This window comes from Melanotaenia boesemani, chromosome 2, assembly GCF_017639745.1.
Source record: "Melanotaenia boesemani isolate fMelBoe1 chromosome 2, fMelBoe1.pri, whole genome shotgun sequence".
NCBI lineage: Eukaryota > Metazoa > Chordata > Actinopteri > Atheriniformes > Melanotaeniidae > Melanotaenia > Melanotaenia boesemani.
This window is the reverse complement of record NC_055683.1, coordinates 18,190,826-18,216,060: the sequence shown is the minus strand read 5'-3', so window position 1 is coordinate 18,216,060 and position 25,235 is coordinate 18,190,826. Positions and strand designations below refer to the sequence as shown.

The 25,235-nt window shown below is 37.9% G+C and overlaps 1 protein-coding gene across 2 annotated transcripts in view; it reads right to left on the bottom strand.

Annotated features, from left to right (window-relative positions):
- LOC121628731 (protein kinase C beta type-like) overlaps positions 1-25,235 on the bottom strand; it is a 108,266-nt gene that overhangs the window by 3,848 nt on the left and 79,183 nt on the right. Inside the window, exons 16-17 of one of the 2 annotated variants that reach the window (XM_041968029.1) lie at positions 19,779-19,919; positions 15,063-16,719 (exon numbers count right to left, since the gene is read on the bottom strand). In XM_041968029.1, coding sequence (XP_041823963.1) covers positions 16,546-16,719; positions 19,779-19,919 — 315 coding nt within the window. In that variant the 3' untranslated portion in view covers positions 15,063-16,545. Of the gene's footprint in view, positions 1-15,062; positions 16,720-19,778; positions 19,920-25,235 lie in introns of those variants that run through there. The other variant, XM_041968038.1, reaches the window with a different exon arrangement.

Genomic DNA, 25,235 nt, shown 5'->3' with positions numbered 1-25,235 from the left:
GATTTCTTTCTTTAAAAAAAAAAAAAAGATGAATAAATAAAGCTTTTGTGGAGTTTTCAGACTTAAAAATAGACATTGGTTTTGTTTGTCTGCTTTGCTCCTGTAGGTACTTGGTTTTGGACAGAAGCAAACTCATCATCAAGGCGTAATACACCACTACTTTGCCAGGATCACTTTGCATCACAAATCAATATAAAGAGAGCTCTTTAGTCTTTAAGCAGCAGGTACTGTAAATTAGGTTAAATAACAAGCTTATGTTGATGTGTATTTTAAGTCAAATAGCATCCTTTCTTAACATCTCCAACAGTGAAACCTTTGAAACACTGGGTGAAAAGGAAATTAAAATAAAATTAAATTGTAAATGTCTTGGTCTAGATCTCATGCCTTATGATTCCAAAATCTATAGGCATGATTGCTGGAGGCTCATATGTCTTTAAGAAGCTATTTTGCTCTTAAAGACAAATGAGAAATACTTAAAGTACACCTTTATATCACTGTATTACACACTCGTCCCGCAGAAAGCATAACGCTTCTCCAGCAAGGGCTTAGTTACCAAGATGCTGAGTTCCACTTTGCCATGTTGGTAAGGTATTCCTTTAATTTTAGGAACAAAAATGGCTCCCCAGTCACCAGCTGAAGGATTAGAGGATGAGTAAGACAGGAATTATAAACAACTTACCAGAATATAACAAGTGGTATGGCAAAAGTAATACATTGTTACTCTAGATTAACCCTCTGTAAAAAGAGGGGATATTTATTATTTAGAAGAGAGAGGAAATCAAGTCCAAACATATATCTAACCATTCTTTATATCTAACAAAGTATTTTCGGTGCATAAACAAGACTAAACATGGGCACTTTGGATTATAATAACATGACTCCTATTTCTTGAAGTTATGTTGGTTTTTGGTCTATTGTAATGATGGAAGAGACAAACAAGCCAAATCAAAAGTGCTTTGCTCCATTTCTTATGTCAGAATATGCTCTATGTGAGGATTTGTGCTTGTCACTTGCTTGTTGAAAGACTTTTCTATTAAATAAACCTGAGTTTATTATCTCTGACCTCCTCTATGAGCCTCCTCTGTCCTCACGCCTTCTTTCTGTGATATGCATTGAAGTCACTGGATAATCTTTAAGGATGGTTGAGGGTTCTCAGTTACTTGATCATGAGAGGAAAGTTAGCAAAATAATGACAATAATAAAAAACACTCACAAACTGACAAAAGAGAGAGTGAAAACTAAAGTTTCTGCATTAAAGAATAAAAACTCTGCACTTCTGTGAGTCTCTTTCTTTGTTGACATCTTTTGGTTGAGGGCGGGATGACTCATGAGCTCTCCTGTGTCCACTTCCACAGAGCTTCTAAATGGCAGCTTTTTTTGGCTTTGTTTCTGTGGTACCAGCCACTGTGTAATGTGTTGTTAACAACATGTTTGGCTTCACACAGATATTTTTGTGAGATCTAATCTTGACTTACCTCTGATTCCACTTATACCTCATTATAAGGAGAACCTTGAAAAGGAAGCTTTCCACAATGACATAGATGCATTTGTTGTTGGGAACTAAAATAGTTATAGCCAGAGGGTCATGGCACTAATGCTGAAAGAAGGGACATGATTTTATATAAATACCTTTACGCTCTGGGATGAGAACTGGTTAGTAGTCCTGCAGTGGGTTAAAGGAGTGACCTGCAACTTTTTGCAGAACTATGTCAAGTCTTAAACTTCATGCAATGATTATTTACTCATATAAGCGTGCTGGAAGTATCACCTACATGGTTATTGACAAATGGCAATGTTTAATATATGAAAAAGAATTGGGGGGGGGGGCATGTCTTGTGTGACTGGAAGGACAAATTACTAAAATTCAAGACTATGTTGAGAGTGTCCATGTAGTCAAGGAAATGTAGGAGAGTATATAAAGAGGCATTTTAAAGGTGCAGTTGAACAAACAGTGACTCATCGAAGAAAGACTTGAAAGACTGGATTAAAGGCAACTGTGACTTAGTGTAGGAGGGGAGGCATGTCTGTGTTAGCAGTAGTAGAGGGGTGTCTCTGGGGCAACTCATTGTACTGCTTGGCTTAGTCTGAGCACGGAGGAAAGCAAATTAAAGCTTTTCCCATTGCCTGCAGTAGACAGTTTATCGTCAGTGATCTAAAGTCCAAAATGTGCCAGTACATAACACCTCTACCTCCAAGAAGACAGATGTGTCACTGTGACAGTAACTGTATCCTACATGCTGGGTTTCTGACTATCAAGATAATAAATGCTCCCTTTGACTGAACTACAAATGTCAGCCTCACATAGCAGGACAGAGGCTTAGCTTCCAACGTCTAGATGGCAGGCAGGAAAAAAAAAATCAATCTCATGCATTTTATTAGTTTTAGAGTCTTCATGTGACGTGATACAGTCAGTAGAGGTGTTTCTATGAAGGAAAATTAGAGCTGTTATTATTTTTGTTGCTCCAACAGCAACTTTTTTGGTGAAAATTAGCGTGTACACCTGGGTGTTGTATTCCCATTGATGCCAGACCAAGCTGGGACCTGCACCTATCGCTGAGTCACTGAACACAGGACTGAATGCAGATGAAACACTTTCTTATGGAACTCAAGTGCCACATGTTAACAAGTGTTAGCAGGTTTATTGACAGGTGTAAAAAAAAAAAAAAAGATAGTTAAAGTTCGTGCATAATAGAGGATCACGGTGGGTGAAAAACAGTGTATAAGGGAGAGGCTACCTTTTAAATTTCCCCCACAAAAACCTTCACTAAAAGGCATCATTGTGCAGGATTCTGCAGTATTTTTACAAAACAGTTGAGAAAATGGCACTGCGCACAGGAATCGTTCTAGAAGTAGTACAGGAAAGCAAATATACATATTAAAAGCAATTTAAACTTTTCTAGTTTTTTAAAATAGTTGTATATACTTGGATTTTTATGAGTTGTACGAACACCCGCAGAGACCCCGCAGCTCATCCCGTTTTTTAAAGTGTGCCTGTCCTGCAGCAGGGAGGTGCATGACCCAACAAAGCATCACTAAAGAGCTCAGAGAACCAGCTACTAAGAAGTCAATATTGGCTACTATTGGTTATTACAAGCAGTATGACGACCATAAACTCAGCTCTAAATGCTGTATATTTGCTCTAAAGATACAGTAATATTCAAGGGTATATACCAAAAGTGAGGCGGCTTTCATTAAGAAACACAGCTCATCAAATAGAAAGGGTGGAGACAAGCATACACAGTGGCCGAGTCAGTATATTATGCTTAGCGATATACACTAGCTACAACATGGGGATTTTCATTCTGACATCTCGTCTAATGATTTGTTACTGAAATGCACCAGAAATAGCTATTCTTTCAGTTTTTTTAACCCTCTGGTGCATGAATTATTACAAAAAAGCTACCACATTTTTTAAAATAAAATATTTTACTTCTACAGACATGCACATTGATGTTTTTCTGTTTTTTAATCTTATTTTAACTTTTACTCAGTGTATTGATTTTTCTATACTACATGACAGCACCTGGGTCCAACTGGACTTAAAGCAGTCTGACTATCACTTAATTATGACGTCCCATCTTGTTTGAATTCATGCTTGTGTTGTTCTCACTCTCAAATGTAAGTCACTTCGGATACAAGCGTCTGCTGAATGACTGTAGAATATTTGATCTATGAAAATATTTATAAAATAATATCTTGTCATATTAATATAATATAAATTTTCTATAAAAACACCTGGATCATTTTCTTGTCCTGTTTATCACTGAGGCAAACTTGGTAACTACAATGTATGTATATATACTATATCAAATGTATTTATTCTTTGGCAGAGTGGGAGTGTGGCAGAGTATTGGTGACTCACTAATGTCCAATGAAGTTGCTAATGTACGATCCATACCCATGCATACACTTAAAAACAGCCTTTAAATATATATCCACTGTAGTGGACATTATGCATCAAAGGGTTAAAGAAAGTTCATCATTTTATAATGTAAATGTTCCACCTGGTCGATTCACCTTTTTAAAATGATGTTCTTTATTCAGAGATGTGATAAAATAGGTGTGTCCCGATCCGATATTGATATCGAAAATAGGTCTGATATCAGCCAAAAAAAAAAAACGGTATTGGATTATATTGGCCTGAATAAGAAAATCTCTGACATAAGCACTCCGCTTTGAGCCGTTAATTCTGCTCTCTATCCCGCTCCCGCAATTCTATCCTGCAGCGCCCGGATCCAGCATGCAGAGACGACGTGATCACAGCGGCATGTGTTAGCAAAGTAGCATGGAGCAGGAGCCAGGTCAGTATATAGTGCGCGATGACCATCCCTGTCAGTGGTAAGTAATGTCGGGTTTAAACGCTCGATCAGGTACCTCAAGCCTCACTACATTATATATACACTTTATATACTGACAGTATAAAATAACTAAAGTGACTTTGAATAGTTATTTTGCTCTTTAAAATAATATTTTGTTCATATTTGATTTATTGAGGATATTTTTCAGGGTCCTCTAATTTATAATTTATTTATTCATTCACTTGTTGTATAGTCTTATGTTTAAAATTCAAATTTATGCAACCCATGGTTAATAATAAAAGGGTCAGTTTTTTCTCATACCTACTGTTGCTGACTATTCTCTGAGTAATATCAAGCCTTTTCTCCCATTCCACATTACAAAATAAGTAAAAGTGTATATGAGTCGTGCTGATATCGTATCGGTTTGATATCGGTATCGGCCAATACTAATGGCTGCAATATCGGTATCGTATCGGATGTGAAGAAGTTATATCAGGACAACCATATCCTAAACTACTACCTTCATTACTCTTTCATAACAGCACATGCATTCTGGGTTGCTCTGTGGTGAACAGTTAAGTTGTGGTACTTTCTACCTCCATTTGTCATTTTTGAGGTGCCTAAAAAACTTGCCTGGAGTCCTCCTGGAATTCAAAGGCCATTACATATGGTAGCTCAATCAAACACAGGAGGGGCTTTGGGAAATGATGGGCCTTAAAAATTGGAGAAACTTTCAAAGGAAAGGTGTGCTGAATCAGTACGTTTGTTCCCTAGAGGAGCTGCTGCTGCTGCTTATTTATCTTGTTGTTACGGTGTAGAAATCTTTGTAGGTTGATTTGCTTGTAAAAACAAACCAAATCCATTTTATGACGAGACTATGGTTCAAAAAGAAATGTGGCCATTGATGGCACAGGTGGCTGTTTTATTGCTACATTGCAACAAAATTGGAAGGAAAATAAGTATTACATTAAAAAATAAATAAGTAAAATAATAATAATAATAATTCAAACTGCATATAGGCTTTTATTATTAATTTTTTTAGAAAGCTATGCTGATTTGTTTTAACTGTCAGTTTTCCTGCATACATAAAAGATGAATTTATATGTGTTTTAGTGTATGTGAAGACATCAAATTGCCATAAAACATTCAAACTGGGTAAAATGTCTAAAAAAACATTGTCAGAACACAGGTAAAACCAAAAGATAAAAAAAAGAGAAACAATGAACACACTGGTCACAGAGATAACCTGACAAAGGGTAAAGTCCACATCCATAAGTATTATGTGTTAAAAGACAGTGAGAAAAGTCAGGGATTCGCTAAAAACATCCATAAACTCAAGAGTCTGCATGTCAACGTGGAGACAGAAGGGGACAGGAGAGATCTGAGGGATCAGAGAAACCACAAACCAACGTAGCATCTCCTACCTTAATCTGCCAATTTTCCCATGGCCTAAGAGGAGCTTTCTTCATCCGCTGGGACACAGCTGGCCCAGATCCACCTCACATCTCTGGCCCTGATATTCGCTGGAGTCTGCACTCCTAGCTGGTACGATACTCACATTCCAGATTAAATAAAGTTAAAATGTTTTTATCAGCTTCATTGTAATTAGAAACAAATGCCTCCTTTACATCCTCTGTTTTATAGACTTGAAAAAGCTGGTGGTCCACTTCTTTCTCCAAAGTCCCAATCCCAGTTCTCTGGTTCTCTTACCCCATTTTCCAGGGGTAGAGTACTCACTTTCTTTGCGGGAACAAGGAGAAGTGGTGATCTAGTAATCCAAATTGCCACCAAAGGCCCCTTTGAAGGGCCACATGACCACAACTACTTGATCCCTAAAAGAAAATAAGCATTTTACTTTTTCAAAATTGGAATTACGGATAAACTGTTTTAGTTTTTTAAGGGTAGTTCTAGAAGTCAAGCTAATTTAGGTTTCTCTGAAAATAAACATAATTACACGCACGTCTGACTGGAACTATAGCTCTAACTTGCATCCTTCTGAAAAGTGATCCATCATGTACATTGCGGAAGCGGAGTTATTTATCAAGCAAACATACAGCTGCCAGCCATGTAGGCCAGATCATAACGTGTTCCATCTCATCACGCTTCAGTTGCAGTTAATGCTGCGAGGCACAAAGACAGAGACATGGAGGAAAAAAACCTGGAAAAGATGCAGCATAGGACAGGCAGCGAGATAAATATCAGTGGCCCTTGGTGTAGATGCATAGATAGCGCAGAATAAATAAGCGCATTAGGGCAAACACACACAATTACTTTTCACATCACTGTTTTCCAGCGGCGGTGGCTTTAATAGAGAAACATGACTTGCGGTCTTCAATTTTAGTCTTTGCCTCTTTACACCTCCCTTCCTTCTCTTCCTCTCCTCTTTTTCCCTCTTCCCTCTTTCCCCTTACCACCCCTTTCTCTCTCTCAACCCATCTCTTTTCAGTAACGAGAGGATTAGCAGAAGATGAGCCAATGTCAGCTGAGGATGCGGGGAGAATGGGAGGCACTGAGGAAAGAGGAGGTGAAGAGGAGAGGAGGGTGAATGAAAGGCAGTATCAAACATTGACCTGTTTTGGGCTGATAAGCCCGGGCTGCTTTGTGCTGAAGCCACTGGCTTTAATTTGGGGGCCGCAACATTTGGAATTAATTATCACATGCACGCCAGCAGTGCTGCAGCTTACTGTGTAGATTGGCTAGTACATCCACTCCAATACAAACTTTATACAGCCCGTGTGTTGGAACTCACTGTTACAGAAAGGTCTGAATTGCTTTGTAAAACATTAGCATAAAACACAGCTGCACTACTGTCTTACTACACACTTAGGCTCAGGTGGCTGGCTAAAGCAGAATAAAGACGTTATTCTTTTAATACTAAAATATGTGCAGTTACATACATTTAATCAGCTAATTGTTTTTCTTCTAACTATTCTATACAAATCCTGGATGTATTCTCATGTTCTTATTTGCTTAGACTAACAGACTTTTGATAATTTTAATCCTTCATTTTACGTTCACTTTGTTAAAAGTTTGTAAATCTCTTTGGATGCTATATTAAACGGTAAGTCCAAGCACATGGGGTGATAAAAGCCCTATCTGCTTTCTTGTTTTATTTGCCAACATTGTGGTTGCTAAGCAAGACACAGACAACAAGACAAGCGTTGGGCTCATTTTAACATGATCTAATGTAGATTGTCCCAGTGATCTTCATCATGACTGGACTCCTACGAATAATCGAGGCCATGACAGAGGAGTTTGTTTACTCCAAACATATGTAGCAATGACACTATATATATATATATATATATATATATATATATATATATATATATATATAACCCACATATTTATACAAGCAGAAAAAATGCAGGATTTAATCCAAGCTACTATCAACCAAGGCCGGCTTTACGCAGGGGCAAGAGGGGGCAGTGCCCCCTCAAACAAACATTCTGCCCCCTCAATCAAATGCGCCGAAATGGGCAAATCTCTCCAAACGCTCTCTCCCCTCTGTACTGAACGCTGTGTGTCGGAGCTTCACAGGATCCATTGTACTGTCTTCAACAAGTCCTTCCCACCACCACAGAAAACAACCAATCAGTGTTTAGTATGCAAATGAGTTGACATACAGCCTGATCTTGCGGTGTCATATTTCTCCCCCTCGTAGAGAGAGCGGCTGCTGAGCTCCAGCGGTAAAACTTATAGAGTAAAGCTCTGTTAAATGTGTTGTAGCGATACTGAATAAATACTTATAATAACAGACGTATTTATTGCATCTATTCTGTCAACTGGGGTTTGTTTCTGTTCTATTTAAACGTGTCTACGCCTGTTAGTAGGAGCAGTGATCAATCACGCACGGGCCATAGATGTGACTGCCTCCTCGGTACTAGACTGAGGGAAAACAAGCTGCGCATATGAGACCCCTCAAGCTCCGCCCAGCCTTTAGTTCAGCATGCTAGTTTGAAGAAAAAAATAACAGAAAGTTTCACTCTACATTCCCGCTGCTTTCAGCAGTTCAGCTCAGAGCTTCATGTATGCCTTGTTGGTTCTTAAAATTTTGATGAAGGATCATTTAGTTTTTACTCATTTTCATTTATTATTATCATTATTTCCCCCTGAAGATTCACTGCCTTATTTTGGTAGGGGGTTTAATTTTTTGCTCTGTTATTGTTGTGCTTGATAGTTATGATTCTTTAATCATTATGGTCTATATACAGACAGAAACAAACACACAGATAGTTGAGTTTATTGTTATTAGTTTCAAATTTATTCAAAATGCTTAGACATCTAATGGCTGTCCAATAGGGCAATTGTTATTTTGTTGGTTGTTAAAGCTTTGATAATGGATCATTCTTTTCTTTTTTCTTACTTCATTTTGTTATTGATATTTTCTGTTCCCCCCCTGAGGGATTGCCACCTTATTGTGGTCAGGGGGTTTGCGTGCCTCAGTGACTCTAAGAGCTATACCAGCAGGAGCTTTGGTTTCAGGTGGGACACCCAAGCTGGACAGGTCTTAGAGTAGAGGCCTGACAAAGTGCAATCCATTTCTTTGAAGTTGGACTCCACTAACAGCACAGTTCCGTTAAAGAAACACTTAAAAAACAACAACAAGAAAATGCTGAAGTATGTACTCATAATGCCCCCTTCAAATTTATGCCTGCCCCCTCATGTATGCATTCCTAGAACCGGCCCTGCTATCAACCATCTACTCATGAAGAAGTTGTACTTCCAAGCCTTTCCATATTTCATCTTCTCGGCCATGTAGAAAAGACCACATAGTTTAAGATATGGGGAACTGAACAGACATGTATTTCTCTTGTTAAATGAATATATATATATATATATAAATATATATATATATATGTCATCACATACCTTAACTGTATTTAGATACCTATAGCAGTAACTCGCATCTCAACTGTGAAAATGCTCAAACCATGACTTGCATTTTTCATATACATTTTCCACTTTGTTCAGTGTGGGCCTGCAAAAGGCATGCCATTGAATACAAACAATAAAGGTTCATAGTCAGGAATTAAGCCGGTTCTAAACCACTTTACCATAGCTGAGAGGTTACATTACCATTCAAAGCATGACCCCTATCCATTACAGTCAATAAACACATCAACTGTTCGGCATGCATGTTCAAACTGTGATCATGCAGCATGGCTGCCTGTGACGACTCTTGCTAAAAAACCTTTTATTGGATGGAAATAAGATACTATGGCAAGGAAATTAAATATTACTGGCCACAAGTTATAAATATCATTAAGACATGACCATGCTTACAGAAAACCTGACCACAGGTCGGTAGCGAATGAGAAACGGTAATAATGTTGTACTAATTTAAAAACAAATTACTTGTCTGGTCATTGAGTTGACTGCAAACTCATTCTTGTGTCTCAAATGAGATATCATCCGACTAACAGCTAAAGCTTGGCCAAAACTGAATGCTAAAGGACAATGATCTCAAACACAGTGCCATGTTGCTGACAGAATGACTAAAAAAGAATCAAGGTGTTGGACTGGTCCAAAGTACAAACCTCAGCCTGATTGAAATGCTGTGGCAGGACTTCATCTGAGCTGCACATCATCAAATGCAAACGTAAATGAACTGTAGCCACTACGTAAAGAAGATTGGGCCAAAATTCCTCCACAACTACATGCGAGACTGACTGTGATATTGAAAAAGATTCATTCTTGTTATTGTTGTTAAAGGTGTTTCTATAATTGTTTTCTTTAAAAATATTTTATTTCCACATGCATACAGTAAAACATGCCCGTACTAAAACAAAACAGGGTGCATGCTTGTACTGTGGCTGACATTGGGATAGTTCTAAAATGATGTTTAAACTTACATATCCGAGTATCTAGTGGTCGCAGACTAAAATATTCCGTACTAAAGTCACCAGAAAGACTTCTTAGCATGTTTTTTGCTTTTCAGTCTGTGCATTTTAGCTAATGTCTTTTATGTTAATCGCAAGAGGATCTTAAAATCCATCCAAAAGGTAAAATAAAATGAAGAATAAATCAAATTTATTATTGTTTTATATATAATAATGACTTTATGGAACAAAATTAATTTAGTATTGTGTGCAGCCCACAGCAAAATAGACTCCATATGTTGTGGCCATTATCGAGCTGTAGCTGTGGTTTAAATATCACTTTTCCACACAATACTAACTTTTTCCATGATTTTATTATGTTGCTTGCATTCCTACACCTTAGTGTCTTGTGGCCATCCAGTTTTATCATGAGGAAATGACATGTGAGTCAGATACGATTCTATAACACTCGTTCTTACGAAGGGGTGCACCACATTGCTAAAAGCTATGAATTCAGTAAAGGACAATGGTGATATGATAAAAAGTTAATTGAAGATGTGCAGATTTTCTAATAATTGTGCTCGACCGAGAACAGAAATGATTGATGAGATTTACATTTTTTTCTAACACATTTAAAAAACAACCAAGATTTAATGTGTTAATTGATGAGCTTCATCAGAGCTGGTAAAAAGGTTTCATTAGATTTGGAGAAGCTGCTCTTATTGTTTTCAGTGTTTATGCTAACGGAGCCTACTGCTTCCTCCAGCTTCATATTTAATTCACAGATACCAGACTGGAATTGATCTTCTTCTCTGACTCTTGGCACAAACATGTGTGGTATTTCCCTAAATGCCAAACCATTAACCTAAAGAGAAATCATTTATCATTGTGGGGATGGGGTAAAAAAAAAACATAAATAAATAAACCTATCTATGCAGAGGAGACAAAAACACTTCATTGTGTTGTAATTATCAGAGCAGTCCCAATTACAAAGACTGCAGATGGATCCAGAGGAATATAATACCACAACATACATGTGACCGCATAAAAACATGAGGAGCATACATTAAAACGTAAGCAGTGTTCATAAATCCAGAGATGATGCTGAGGCTGTAATGCTGAAGAAATCTGCAATTATAATGCAGAAACCCTACAAATTACAGTGGCAACAAAAATGTGATTGTCAGAGAATACAAAGTGTTACTGAATCCATTAACAGAAATAGTTTATTAAGCACTTTCTGAGCTGTTTGCAGATTCTTGTTCAATATGCAAAAGAGATGAGTAAATTTACTCCCATCATAAACTCTGTTCATATTTAACATTTTTCTCACATACAGTATGGATTTATTTCTAAGCATTTCTAAGCTACAGCCTTGTGAATTCTTGATATCAAAACTGAACACTTTTTATTTGAAAAAGTTCAGTTAAAAAAAATTTCATATATGGAAATCACGGCTGCCGCATTCCTTTGGACTTAAGAGGACAGGTACCGTCTAGCCTGTTATTGTTGCCTTAAAAAGGCAGCATACTTGATGGTTTGGGGGCACGTTAGTGCACATGGCATAGACAATCTTCACATCTGTTCTGGCACAACAGGCTGATTTTTAGCTGGCATCCGATTAGGGAAAAGCTTTTCTTATTTCAACAAAACATTTCTAAACCATATCATTCATATAACAACAGCATGGAGAGTCAAGGGGTTAAACTGGCCTGCCTGAAGTACTGATCTGTGATTCACTGTAAACATGTGATCCATCATTACATGAAAATCAATACAAGGCTGCCAAAGTCCCATATTAAGCAATTATTGGAAAACAGGGATGAAGTTTAAGCACTTTAAAAGTATCCCACTGTTCTTAAACTTAGCAGTCATATAACTGCCTAAAAAAACACAAAAACTGAACAAAATCCTATTTTCCACGGGATGTTTAGCGTGTTTTTATATAATTACATGAAAATACAAAAATACGAAATCATGGATCTTCCTGCTATTACACAAAAACCTCACTGGCTTCAGCATTTTCATGAACACTGCAGAAGTATTCCTTGTGAAAAACTTATGTACTATAGATTTAGTTTCCTTATTGCATTGTGCTACAGATCAGTCACAACCACTGCATCTAATTTGTGTTGGTACTTGTTAACACAGTAATCTGCTAGGGGTAGTAAATGGTGCAAGATACAGTCATTAAAAGCAATCTTGCAGCCAGTGGTGCAGCAGTAGCGGCTTGTACAGTGGTTTGCAAGCAGCTTTAGAGGCGGAGAGAAGCGGCTGAGTGGCTCAGCAGGGTTGTGTGTATGTAGGCCGTGTTCTGCATGTTATTTCCTTGAAGTCATCAGACCTACGCTCTCCCATCACGGAAAGGCTCTTATGATAAGTGGCAGCCATGAAATATGCACAGCCTGTGCTAGCCGCCTGCCTCGCTTCACAGAGCCTCGCTTTGCATTTCTGTCCCCTCCCTCCATCTTTCTTCTTGCCACTGTCCCGTTTTAATACCCGTTTCTCTTCTCGCTACCTTTCAATTATTATTGCTTTTGTTTTACTTCTCTCATAAATTATTCTTTGTTGAAATTACTCAGAAATCACCCTGTGTTGTCCCCTATCGCTTTAATTTGCTTTCTTTACTTCTTTTTCTATTCCTCCTTAATTCTTTTTTCCATCAAATCAGTTTTTAACTGCAAGGACAGCAACAGTGTGTGTGTTAGTATGACAATAAAATAAATTAAAACCACAGCCACTGCAGACATTTACTAAAAAAAACATGAAAATGCACACATTTCATATAAAACATAATAAATATCCTGTAGCACATCTTTTAAATTGTTTATTTCAGGACCTTCTGCTTTACTAAGAATCAACCCCCCCAAGAAAAAAAAGGGGGATTAAATGGCACATGGACAGCATAGTAAAAAGCACGTTTTTCTTTATATGTGTTTTCACACACAGAGAACATAACAGTAGCTCAGGTCACACTTTGAAGAACTGCTAATACAAAAAACATGAAAAAAACAAAAAACAGACAAAAAAAACAATATATATCTTTATATTGTCAAGTTTAAGTATACAGTAGATGTGTAATTTTTTTTTTTTTTCGAGTAGCGGGCAATATATTGATAAAAAAAAGGAAATATGTACAAACACAGTCATTGGACACAAATTTAGACTTATGTCATTAAGCTGTAAAAACACAATAGCTGTATTTGTTTTTATAAAATGTTAACGGAGTTTCCTGCTATACTCAACATCTGCACAAAGACTGGAGAACTCCAACATGACCAATCTTATGTAAATTGAAAGTTACATTCTAATCAGCAGCTTGTTCCAGCTAAAAATAAAATAATAATCTGACCAGCAAAAAGCTGGCCACAGTCAGACCTGACCACAGACGGACCATTTGTCTTGACATACGTAGACAGCAAGATAACACCATGTAACACCAACAGCAACATGGTGCTATCAGTTGCCTCTGATTGAAACAAGCAGCAAAACAAAGTCCTGAGAACAGATGTACACCTACAAACTCATTTCAAATAGTATTTGTTTTTAAAAGCACTGATCTTTAGAGAAAACTGTACTTTTTTTTAACCAACAACGATCAAAAAAAAAAAAAGTAGTTTGCTAATGTTCTATAGCAAACAAACTAAAGCTACTGTATATTCTGTAGCCAACTACATTATGTAACTAACTGTGAAGTTGTTGTTATATTCTATATATATATATAGTATATATATATATATACATATATATACTATATATATATACATATATATATATCTTTTATATATATAATGGTACATATTTTTGCTTTTCTTAGACTTTTTCTTGTAAATAATTTATATTGCACCTTCTTGCTGTGATGCATGTTCACCTTATTCTGTCTTTCTGCACTTTATTCTATAACAAGAGCTGCTGTAACAAGTGAATTTCTCCACTGTGAGATAATAAAGTCTAATCTAATCTAATCTAATCTAATCTAATCTAACGACTTCGTCACTAGGTCATAGACCAGGGGTGCCCAGGTCCGATCCTGGAGATTCACTTTCCTGCAACTTTTAGATGAAACCCATCTCCAACACACCTGAATCAAATGGTGAATTCCCTCATCCGCATGTCATTCAGCTCTGCAGAGGCCTGGTAACATGCCATTCATTTGATTTAGGTGTGTTGGAGAAGGGATGCATATAAAAGTTGCAGGATAGTAGATTTCCAGGACTGGGCTTGTAGCTAACTACATTCTGTAGCTAACTAAACTTTCACTTAGCTACAGAACATAGTTAACAATCTGTAGCTAACTAACTACATTTACGTTAGCTAAAACTCTTTGTTGCTAACTAAATTGTCACTTGGCTATAGAATATAACTGAATTTCATACCAGTTGATCAAATTTCTATGACAGAAACTCCCCCGATATCCCTCTCTGCTATTGTGTTAACTGTTTGTAAGGTATACATCACTTGCTGGCTGTTCAATACTGTTAATAGCATCAATATCCCCCAAAAAATCCATGGTACTGAGATTGTGCTCTTCAGTAAATTTAGTAAACAAAAGATACATGGCTTATCTCTTAGCACTAAATAGGGATGTAGTCCTGTTAGCAAAGTTAGCACCAGTGCTACCATGGCTAAGTCCACTGTTACCATGACAACAAAGGGAGATAACAGTTTTGGTTTGTTTTGTTTTCCAAACTGTTCAGTGTCAGTCGCCTACCCAAAATGTGCATTTCTATGTAAACAGACACAAGCACATCTGTAGTTATCGGAAATCTTTAACATCAGAATAGTCAGACTAATCAACCCCACCTACCTCTATATTTGTGGCCTAATTATTAATTGTGTTAAAAATCTATGTCATCATGTAACAAGATGCTGAGTGTCGATGCCGCCATAGCTAAATTTAAGCTAGGCCACTATTCAGAAAGGGAAACAAGTGAGGAAAGCGTAGTTGTAAAATGTTTGAACATTTATTGTAAAACTGACACAATTTCCACTGTGAATAATACAGCTTTTAGTCATTCTGCTGTGAGATTGGATTTTTTTTTGTTACGGTCAAAGCAAATGCAAAGCTCATGTGAAGGGGGAGTAGTCACCATATGGGCAAATGTAAACATGGCCAGGTAAGATACTGGTAGGGTGGTGTGGACAAACACTTCCATACACACATTTAAAACAATTATGTGCAGATGTACATGTAGACACACACACACACACACACACACATTGTAAACAATGCCAAGGTACTGGGATCATGCTTTTGTAACATACATAGAAATGCTTGTCTCTTGCATTGCTTAAATATTTGAGAACAGAAATCAGATCAGAGTATAATAAAGAGTATTATCTAACTATTGAACCGACTCAAACCCTCTATAACCACTATGTTTCCCAACAGCATTTTAACATTACGATCCAAGTGATGGAGAGCAGTCACATTGCTAAAAATCAGATTTTTGTGGTACAAAATCTGATGGCTGAATATTAGGCTTATTTGTTAAAAATAATTCTCAATAAGATGCCAAAACCCAGTTGGGAGAGAAGATCTAGAGAGATTCTTAATATAGAAACTCGTGCATGCATGTAAAACATTCCAGTTTTAGCTAAGATAAGGAAAAACATACACGTTATTATATGTATACACTCGTTAAAGAGCACACTACAGGTACAGGCTAAAATAAAATGCACCGAGATGGGTGGAAAAAAAAAGTTAAATCACAATTTTCATTCAAAATTAAATTCAGGACACAGACTGCTTAAACCATGTTGCACGGGAAGTCTTGCAGTTGTGTGTGTTTGAGCAATTTCTTTTCTACATAAACACTAGCAAAAAATGGCACTCTAATTGTCTGTTCTTTCACTGTGTCTAAATTCACAAATTTATAAACACTTAATGGTCCCAATTAATTGTTAATCCTTATTCTGATCCTGCAAGGTAAATTAAACACATACTCTTTCTTCACACTGCAAGGAAGACAAAGCTGAAAATATCCCCAAAATGCAAAAAAAAAGCTTGTGGCAAATCAGATTTACATGCTTCTTGTTCCCTAAAATATTATTTACTGTATCATGCACAACATTATACTGCACTGGTTTATAGTAATAAGCTTTCAAAAAGCAATGCTAAAGCAGAGTCAGTCAATTCGTTTAAAAGCAGTTTACTCAACTTCAACTTTATATTTTTAGAGTGCTACAATACATGCAATTAGGTTTATTGCCCCCAGACTTGGGGTCAACACATCATCCACGTTAAATCTTTGCTATATGTAGGTATCCCATTTTGATAGCTATAACACAAGTAATTCCCAGGATATTTAAAGTGAATATGCTTGCGTATCTATGTGTATATTGTAGCGAGTTATTGGGCTGATAGTTGAGAAATGATTACGTATAGGTTTGTGTGTGTCCATGTGTCCATTTGTGAGCTGAAATCAAGCCTGCTCAGGGGCTGTGGTGGCAGCACTTCCTTGGAACTCTGGGTTGATAAAGGAGAATCCCTGGAACTCGTCTTGGTCCAAGTTCTGAATCACTTCCTCATCAGGGGGGGTCAGCACCGGCGGGTGGCGTGTGAAAAAACGGTCAAAGTTCTCTGCATCCCGTCCACACTGTTAGGGAGGGAGGTTGGGTGGGGGGGTGGGAGAGGGATGGAGTACAGGAGGGAGGGATGGATTGGGAAAGGGGGAGGAATTGGGATGGACAGGAATGGATGAGTGGGTTGGGAGGCAGAAGGAGAGGAAAACAAAAGAAGGGGAATGGCAGGTTGAACCGAGGTGTGAGATGACATTGTTTGAAAATGGTTTCAATTATCAGGACAAGTGCAGGTACTTTGGGTGTGTTTGATTTACTTCCCTGCTAGCCAAGACTGAAACTGGCAGGAGAAAATAAATGAAGCACACCTCATGTATGCTTTCCTTCTTCAGATATTTGAAACGGATACAAATTAAATTTCAAACATAAAAAGTCTCAAAGATACTGTGGCAGCGCACTACACTGAGGTGGGAATCATGCAAATGTAATGCATGAATACAAACTTTTTTTTTTTTGAGAGCATTTCTGCCAAAGTTATCCCAAAAACTAAACATTGTTCTACTATTTTACTCAAAGTTAAATGACTGTAAGACTTAGTTGGGATTTCTAAACAGGCAAGAACAAGCTCAGAGCGATGAGATAATTATTATTGTAACTGTAGGTTAATTGTAGGTTAATTATATGCTGCAGCCCTGTTGGGATGTGAAAAACTAAATCAGTCAATTAGCTCGTTTGCAAAATAGTTTGGAGAAAAGCCTTAAATCTCAGTTTCCAAAACCTTTCACTAACTTTCAGTATTATTCCATATGGGTCTAATGGGACTGATAATGCTGAAATTTGTATATCACAATCTGAGCAAAGTCCCTGATTTGATTAGGCCTGATAAAGACAAAGTGAATGTGGAGTAAATCATCTCAATTAAAAACAAAAAGTCGCAGTTTTATTTCTTCCTCCTGACCACTACAGCTTAAATACCTCTGAGAGGTGCATCCTTCCAAGTACATTAAACAAGTTATTAACTTGAAAACTATATTTTCCCAACAACGTGCCTCACAGGACTCTGGGTCGAGCAATTCCCTCCCATTTTTTTCATATCCATCACTGCACGGGGCTTTAATTAACACAACAAGGATTAAGTATTCTCTGACAACGTCACCCAGAGGAAAACTATACTCATTAAATCTCTGCGACTGGGAAAACCAAACGAAATTGAGAAAGACTGTTTTGAGTTTGGGGAAATAATGCAAAATATGAAATGCATTGGGGAACAATAGTATTTGCAGTTAATTACTGGTTAAACCTGTTTGGGAAAACCAGATGGCCTTGAATGAGAAATAAAATGGAAACTTAGAAGTATCAGGACTGGAAAATAATTTAGTAATTGACATCTTAAATCTGAGAAGAAGAGAGAATTTGAAAATAGTTAATGGCATCAGCCAGATAACTGTTTTTTTTTTTTTTTGTTTTTTTAGAAGAAATGCCCTTTTAAAAGATAGAAAATTGCAGTATATTTCATTTAACAACAAGCCAAACTGATGTTTCCAGTAAGAATTTGAGTTTTCAGTAAATTCTGCCACTGTAAGGATTTTGTAGTGCACTCCAGGACAGGTTTCATTTGAGACTGAACCCCAGAGCATGCAAATAAACAGACATACACAAAAAGAAACTGTGCACACAGAGAGGACAAATAAAAAGTGCAGATGAGAGGACAGATGGGTTGGTGCATGGCAGCCATGAACGGCTGGATGGATGACATCTTAAGGAGGATGATGGAGAAACAGACTGACATTCGATTGTTCAGAGGACATATCAATGAAAATGGTCGTACAGCGAAAACTTCAAATGACATGTCAGGGTAATGGCACGTTTTAACTACCGGATAAATGCGTGAACCAGCCATTCAGGCGGATTGTTAGCTAATCTGTAAGCTATTCACACACTCAACAGATCATTCAACAGATTCTCAAAAGGCATCCACTGCATATAAAACCAGAAGCAAACAAGAAGAAAAACCAGTTCATTTCTGATCAGCCATATGGAGACTGATGGCACCAAATCTCCCTTGTAAAAACTTGTATTACAAAATTATCGCATAGCACTTAAAAAAAAGGGTTTTGGGAGTGTTTTTAGAAACAAATAAATAGATGGAGACCCTCCTTAAAAATAACACAAAGGCAAAAACAAACCCTCTCCACTAAAAAGAAAAGGATCAAAGAATTGCCTTGAGATTCTAAACCGACCCCTTAAACTCATAAAAAGAAATTCAAGCCTATTTATCCATCTTAGCAGGAAGGAAGATATAAAGAGAGAAGCAGCAAGATACAGGACAGATGCCTGAAAGACAAGACTGAGAAAGAAAAGGCAGAGAGGAGAAGAGGCCAGGCAGCATGTTTGTAGTCACATCAGAGGTCTGTGCAGACAACATGTTAGTGCTGCAACAGCCAGGCCTTAATGGTGACCTCACACACACACACACACGCACACACACACATACAAAAAAAAAACCCCAGAGGGCAGAGAACGCTGCATAAAAAGCTCAACTCTGAAAAAACTGCTAAGCAGCAACGTGGCCCGAGGCTACATGAGCATTTGTTCATATTTTGAGTGTTTGTGTGAGTATCGGATGACATCATTCTGACTCTAGCTATGATCAAACTCATTTTGTCGGGGAGGGGGGCCGCAGTTGTGCCAACTTTTGCATAAACTTTCAGGACGTGCACGTACTCCCTTGAGGTTAAGTTTGAACTCTGTCTGACCTCGGTGAAGGCGAAAACCCTCAAAGGTCAAACAGAGCGCAGATCCACCAAACTCCAGCAACCAGTGCATCCACAGGCATGCGTTCAAACCAGTGTCATTATTATCAACCCTGACTTCATCACATCCTTCAGCACCAGCTGCATCTTGTGCCAACTTACCTGTGTGTACAGTCCATTACAGGGGAGGGGAAAGAGACAGACACGTCATATTGACAGGAAAAAAGATGTCGAAGTAAGAGAGACAGATATACAAACAAAAAAAAGGAGGCAAAAGTAAGAGAAAGCAGAAATAGTAATGAAACTCCTGCTCTGTGTGTTGTGGAGGGGAGTATTTTGTGTCACTCATGTGACTTGCACATCCTGTGTGTGATCTGACTTACAGCTCTGGGTTTGAAAGGAGGCTGCACCTCCTTGTTCTCCAGTTTCTCCCAGTCCATGTAGCGGAAGAAGCTGTGATCTCTGATGTCTCTCTCCCCCTCTGGTCCACAGCCCAGTCGTTTCGCTGGATGCTTCGTCATCAGCTGGACAGACGGGGGACAAGAGAGGATTGCTATATGTCAGTCCTTCTTTTCCTCCCTCATCCTAACCACTCCTGCCACATGGAGCAGGAAATCTCTCCTTTCTTCTGTATTCTTGTGTATTTTCCTCAATATTTGCAAACCAGTCTGTCACAGGCTACTCCTGTCCTTTCCCCACATCCTTCTTTGCTTTAGACCCCTTTTTCCCATCCTGATGGCCCGTTAAGTATAATTCAACTGGAGCTGTTCACGTTTTACAAAGAAAAATGCATGTCTACAGGGGTAATGCCTGCTCTTATTGTCCTGCTTGTTCTAATGCCCATGAATGTTGTGCATGTGAGCTCATTCTTCAGTAGCTGATGCAGCTTGAACATTGTTAACACTTTGCATGTGTTATTGTCACTCTGAATGAAGCCGTACAATCCAATTCAGTGCACCAGAGCATCAGCCTAGTCCATTATCTAACATGTAGAATGAAAATTGAACAAGGAAGCCGAAAGCCAGGAAACTAATCCTCAGTATAACTTATTTATTTTTAAGCAAACAGTTTAAGGAGAGCCAAACTAAATAATCAAATACTCATTATGATGATCTTAACATAACTGATAATATGAATCTTAAAAAACAATTAGTGTGTTTTCATGGTTTTGTTTCTCTTTTTTTGCATTTATTGTATAGCACTTTGGTCAGCTGTTATGTTACTTTTAAAATGTTTTACAGATGCTATGGTATGGTATTGTATGGTATGGTATGGTATGCTATGCTATGCTATGGTATGGTATAGTATGGTCTGGTATGCTATGCCATGCTATGCTATGGTATGGTATGCTATGCTATTCTATGGTATGCTATGGTATGGTATGGTATGCTATGCTATGCTATGCTATGCTATGCTATGGTATGGTATGGTATGGTATGCTATGCTATGCCATGCTATGCTATGCTATGCTATGATGTGGTATGGTATGGTATGGTATGGTATGGTATGGTATGGTATGCTATGGTATGGTATGGTATGGTATGGTATGCTATGCTATGCTATGGTATGCTATGCTATGCTATGCTATGCTATGCTATGGTATGCTATGGTATAGTATGGTCTGGTATGCTATGCCATGACATGCTATGCTATGCTATGCTATGCTATGCTATGCTATGCTATGGTATGGTATGCTATGGTATGGTATGGTATGGTATGGTATGCTATGCTATGGTATGGTATGGTATGGTATGGTATGCTATGGTATGGTATGGAATGGTATGCTATGCTATGCTATGCTATGCTATGGTATGCTATGCTATGCTATGCTATGGTATGGTATGGTATGGTATGCTATGCTATGCTATGCTATGCTATGGTATGGTATAGTATGGTCTGGTATGCTATGCCATGCTATGCTATGCTATGCTATGGTATGCTATGCTATGCTATGCTATGGTATGCTATGGTATGGTATGGTATGGTATGGTATGCTATGCTATGCTATGCTATGGTATGGTATGCTATGGTATGGTATGGTATGGTATGGTATGGTATGGTATGGTATGCTATGGTATGGTACGGTATGGTGTGTAATGTAAAGTTTAACCCTTAAAACGAGATCTAGATCACCCAGTCCTTGAGCATCAACACTTCTATAGTCCACAGTTTCTCAGGAACTGTAGCAACATTAATAGCCTAAAAGTTTGGTGAAATACGTAAGTTTTCTATGCATTTTACATCCAATCCATGTGGTTTACAATCCAGCCACAAAACATAGTGTTTACTCTGAGACTCTTTATGACAGTGTGATCCATGATAACACAATAGGTATCACATTTTATATCATATATCACATTTTCTTAATAAAAAAAAATGCTATCACAATTATGTCGCTAAGAGACTTCTAATTTAATATGAAGCCACTTCCTGTCAAACTTTTAACCAATCAGATAACTGTGGACAAGTGACAACAAAGTTGGATGTTTGCCTTAAAAGAATAAAAATAATGGTTGGAATGGCTGGAATAAAGCCAAGGAGATGTTTTTGATGCACAGTGGTGCAAAAAAAATGTCTTAGAGTGGGTTTTGTGAGGAAAGACGGTAAATAGTAGCATAACTGTAAATAGCTAAAAACAACTGGAGGAGAATGTGTAAATATGTAAATAGTTTCCACTGTGTGCTTGTTTCAATATTTTTTCTCCTGAAAGCCAAGACTTGACAGAATGATGTGCAGATGAGAAAAGGCTTGGTCATTATTGATCTGTGTGTTATTTCTACAAAGTAGGGTTAGTAATAAATAATGTTTTTTTTTTGCTTGGCCTTTATGGAACTATATTTATTGATACATTCATATTATATCATTTTAGCCTCATAATCTGACAGCTGAGGTGCTCCTGAAAAGAATAATGTCTGTATGTTGTGTCATTAAAAGTGTTGAGCTTCTACATGCCTTTTTACACTTTTTACATTGTTTTCTGAATGGAGACTGAGCCAGGCACATGTGTGGTGTTGACTCAGGGACCAAGTGGACCTTTTTATCCTGGTGAGGATGAAGAAATTTCTTGATATCAAGCAGCTGAAGTGTCAATAAGCAAATACTACAGGGCAGTTTTTTGGGCTGGGCTCCACAGGTTTTCAATGAATACATTTTGATGTGTAGGTGTCTTGGCTCATAACATTCATACAAACCAAGAAGCTGGCGTAACCTTAACAAACAAGAAAGGTCTAAATCAGAGCTTTAATGTCCCAGACATGCCCTCTGAAATCATTAGTTTAATTTCCCTTATTCCTGCCACTTCTTGTTTATAAACTATAATCATAATAATGAGTGTTTTCTAATTTTGATCTTGTATCTGTTTCCTTCATTTTGCTACTATCCATCTGGGTAAATTTGTCTCCTCTGGGAAAAAAACTGTTGTTTTCTTTGTCTTTCACTTGTCTGCAGGCGTAATTAAGAACCGTTTACAGTGTCTGTCCACACATGGTGACGTCAGTTTGAGTGTGTGTGTGTGTCTGTTTGTGTGTAAGTGGGGTGTGTCTCCCTCAGGGGCAGCAGTCATAACTCATTACATTAGAGCTGGAATAACATTTTCCAGAGGTTAGTCAACCTTACACTGCGCACACACATGCACACAAACACATTGCCTGCTTAGAGATAAGTGCGGGCATACACATAAACGCTCACCTTCCCAATCATACACACACATACCTGATCATCCAGCAACCATCCCAGCCTCTTCTCTTCTTATCCATGTTGGTTTTCTTTCCTTAAACTATTTATTTATTTTCTCTCAGGGATTTTGAGCAGCAATTTTAAGGCATATTTGAAAAGCAGAGCAACATAATAAGTCTTTCTCTTTGGTTTGGTTAAATACCTAAAGTTGTCTGTTACAGGGAACAGCTGCAGCACATGCTTCTCGTGCGTATCTGCCTTTTGTATTTATGAGCAGGAATAATTGCTCTTTGCTGTACAATCAAGTGAAGTTGAAGACATCTTGTTCCTGTGACTGCAACATATACTGCAGAAGAAGCTTGTGTGTGTGTGTGTTTGTATGTGTGTGTATGCGTGAGACCCTTTGCTTGCTATGAAATATGGATGCATAACAGGGTTCAAGCAGGGGAGCGGAAATGTCTTTGATCACTCCTGCACACGTGCTCTCACACACATTCATGAGCCATGGATCACAGCACATGTTGGAAAAAATTTAACATGTTCTTGCTGGAATGGACAAAGAACTGTTAGAGAAGATTGTTTGATATTTTTGGTGCCTTAACATGCTTGGTTGGGAGCCTGTGAGGCCTACATGTACTCATTCTTCAGTGGCATCTATTTGACATGAAAGCAGAAGGCCATTAGGCTGATCAACCGAAGCAGCTGACAGAAATCGTTACCCATCAGCGGTATACAGCATTTTAGTCTCTATTTATACGAATCACTGTAGTCATATTCATTTTATTTGGATTATTTATTTGTCCATATTTGTCTTAGCAAGGCACTATTAGTTTATAACATTATATTTGACAGTCGTGGAGAACCCTGAATGATGTGACGTCACACTGTAGGGTTCCCTGTGTTTTTCCAGCTCATCTATATGTGATGAGCTGGTAAAGGCACTAATTAATCAGCATTAATCATTTCTAAGAACTTTAAGGTTATTTTTAAAATATTGAGTGATTTAAATGAGCTAGTTTGACCTTCCTTGTTTCCATTTTTATATCTGACATTCAGCAGTTGTTGGGAACAAAGCAAGGCAGAGAAAACAAGATATCAAACACAGTGCATCTAGTTTTAAGCTTCAAAGAGTAAACTTGCTTTTTAATTTGACTAAAAACCTTCTGTTACTGAAAATCTCCATGCTGAGCATTACACTGGTGTTAAACTTCCCACATCTGTAGTGTTCATGCACAAAAAAACCCTGCTTCACTGAATGCTCTCATAAGAAGAGCTATGACTCAGCAGTGCCTGTAGTATTGCTTTGTGTGCATCCTCAGTGACTGAAGTGTTAGAGAAATCTTAGGTTTAGTCCATCATTTTAAATTAGCAGAGCCTAGTCTTAAGTTACAATAAATGTTGAGATAAGCTGAGATAAAACCTGCCACAAAATGCAATGATTTCAGAGAAAATAGTGCAAAATGAACTCCAACCATAGAGTGATTCTTTTTTTCCTTTTGGGGGAGGGGTTGATCAAAATGGAAATATCTTGTAGCATTAAAAAAGTGAGGGTTTATCTACACACACACACACACACACACACACACACACACACACACACACAGAGAGTTAACCCAGGAAATGTTAGCAGGTCGCAGTGGGAACTCTGGGGGTGGACGGAGACGAGTGTTCATGCTCCACTGAAGATTTACTGTTGTAGCTCTACAACCCAGTAATCATCACTAATACATAACATACAGCTTGTATGTGTGTGTGTTTAGTGTGTGTGTTTATCTCTGTCAACAGATCTGTCATTAATTTGCCCATGAATGCCTTTAAATATGGTAGGAGGGAGTATGACAAAATAAATATGTGTATCTTAATTCACTGTGGACTGATGTGAAAGCTTTGTCTATATATATATAGATATATATATATCTATATATATATATGAAGCTTGGAGGTAAGAGTTTGAGACGGGGGTTTGATGAAGAAAACTAACTCCATTTGTTGCATTAATCAGCGAACACGCTTCCACATACAGGCACACATCAGCTCAATCCAGTTGGGAAGTGTCAGATCATCATTTAGTACTAGCCGCTCTACTCTGAAGAGGGAGTTTGTACAGCCAACTGAGCATGCTGCACAGGCTTAAGCTATTAGACCAATGTGGTGTGTGTGTGATG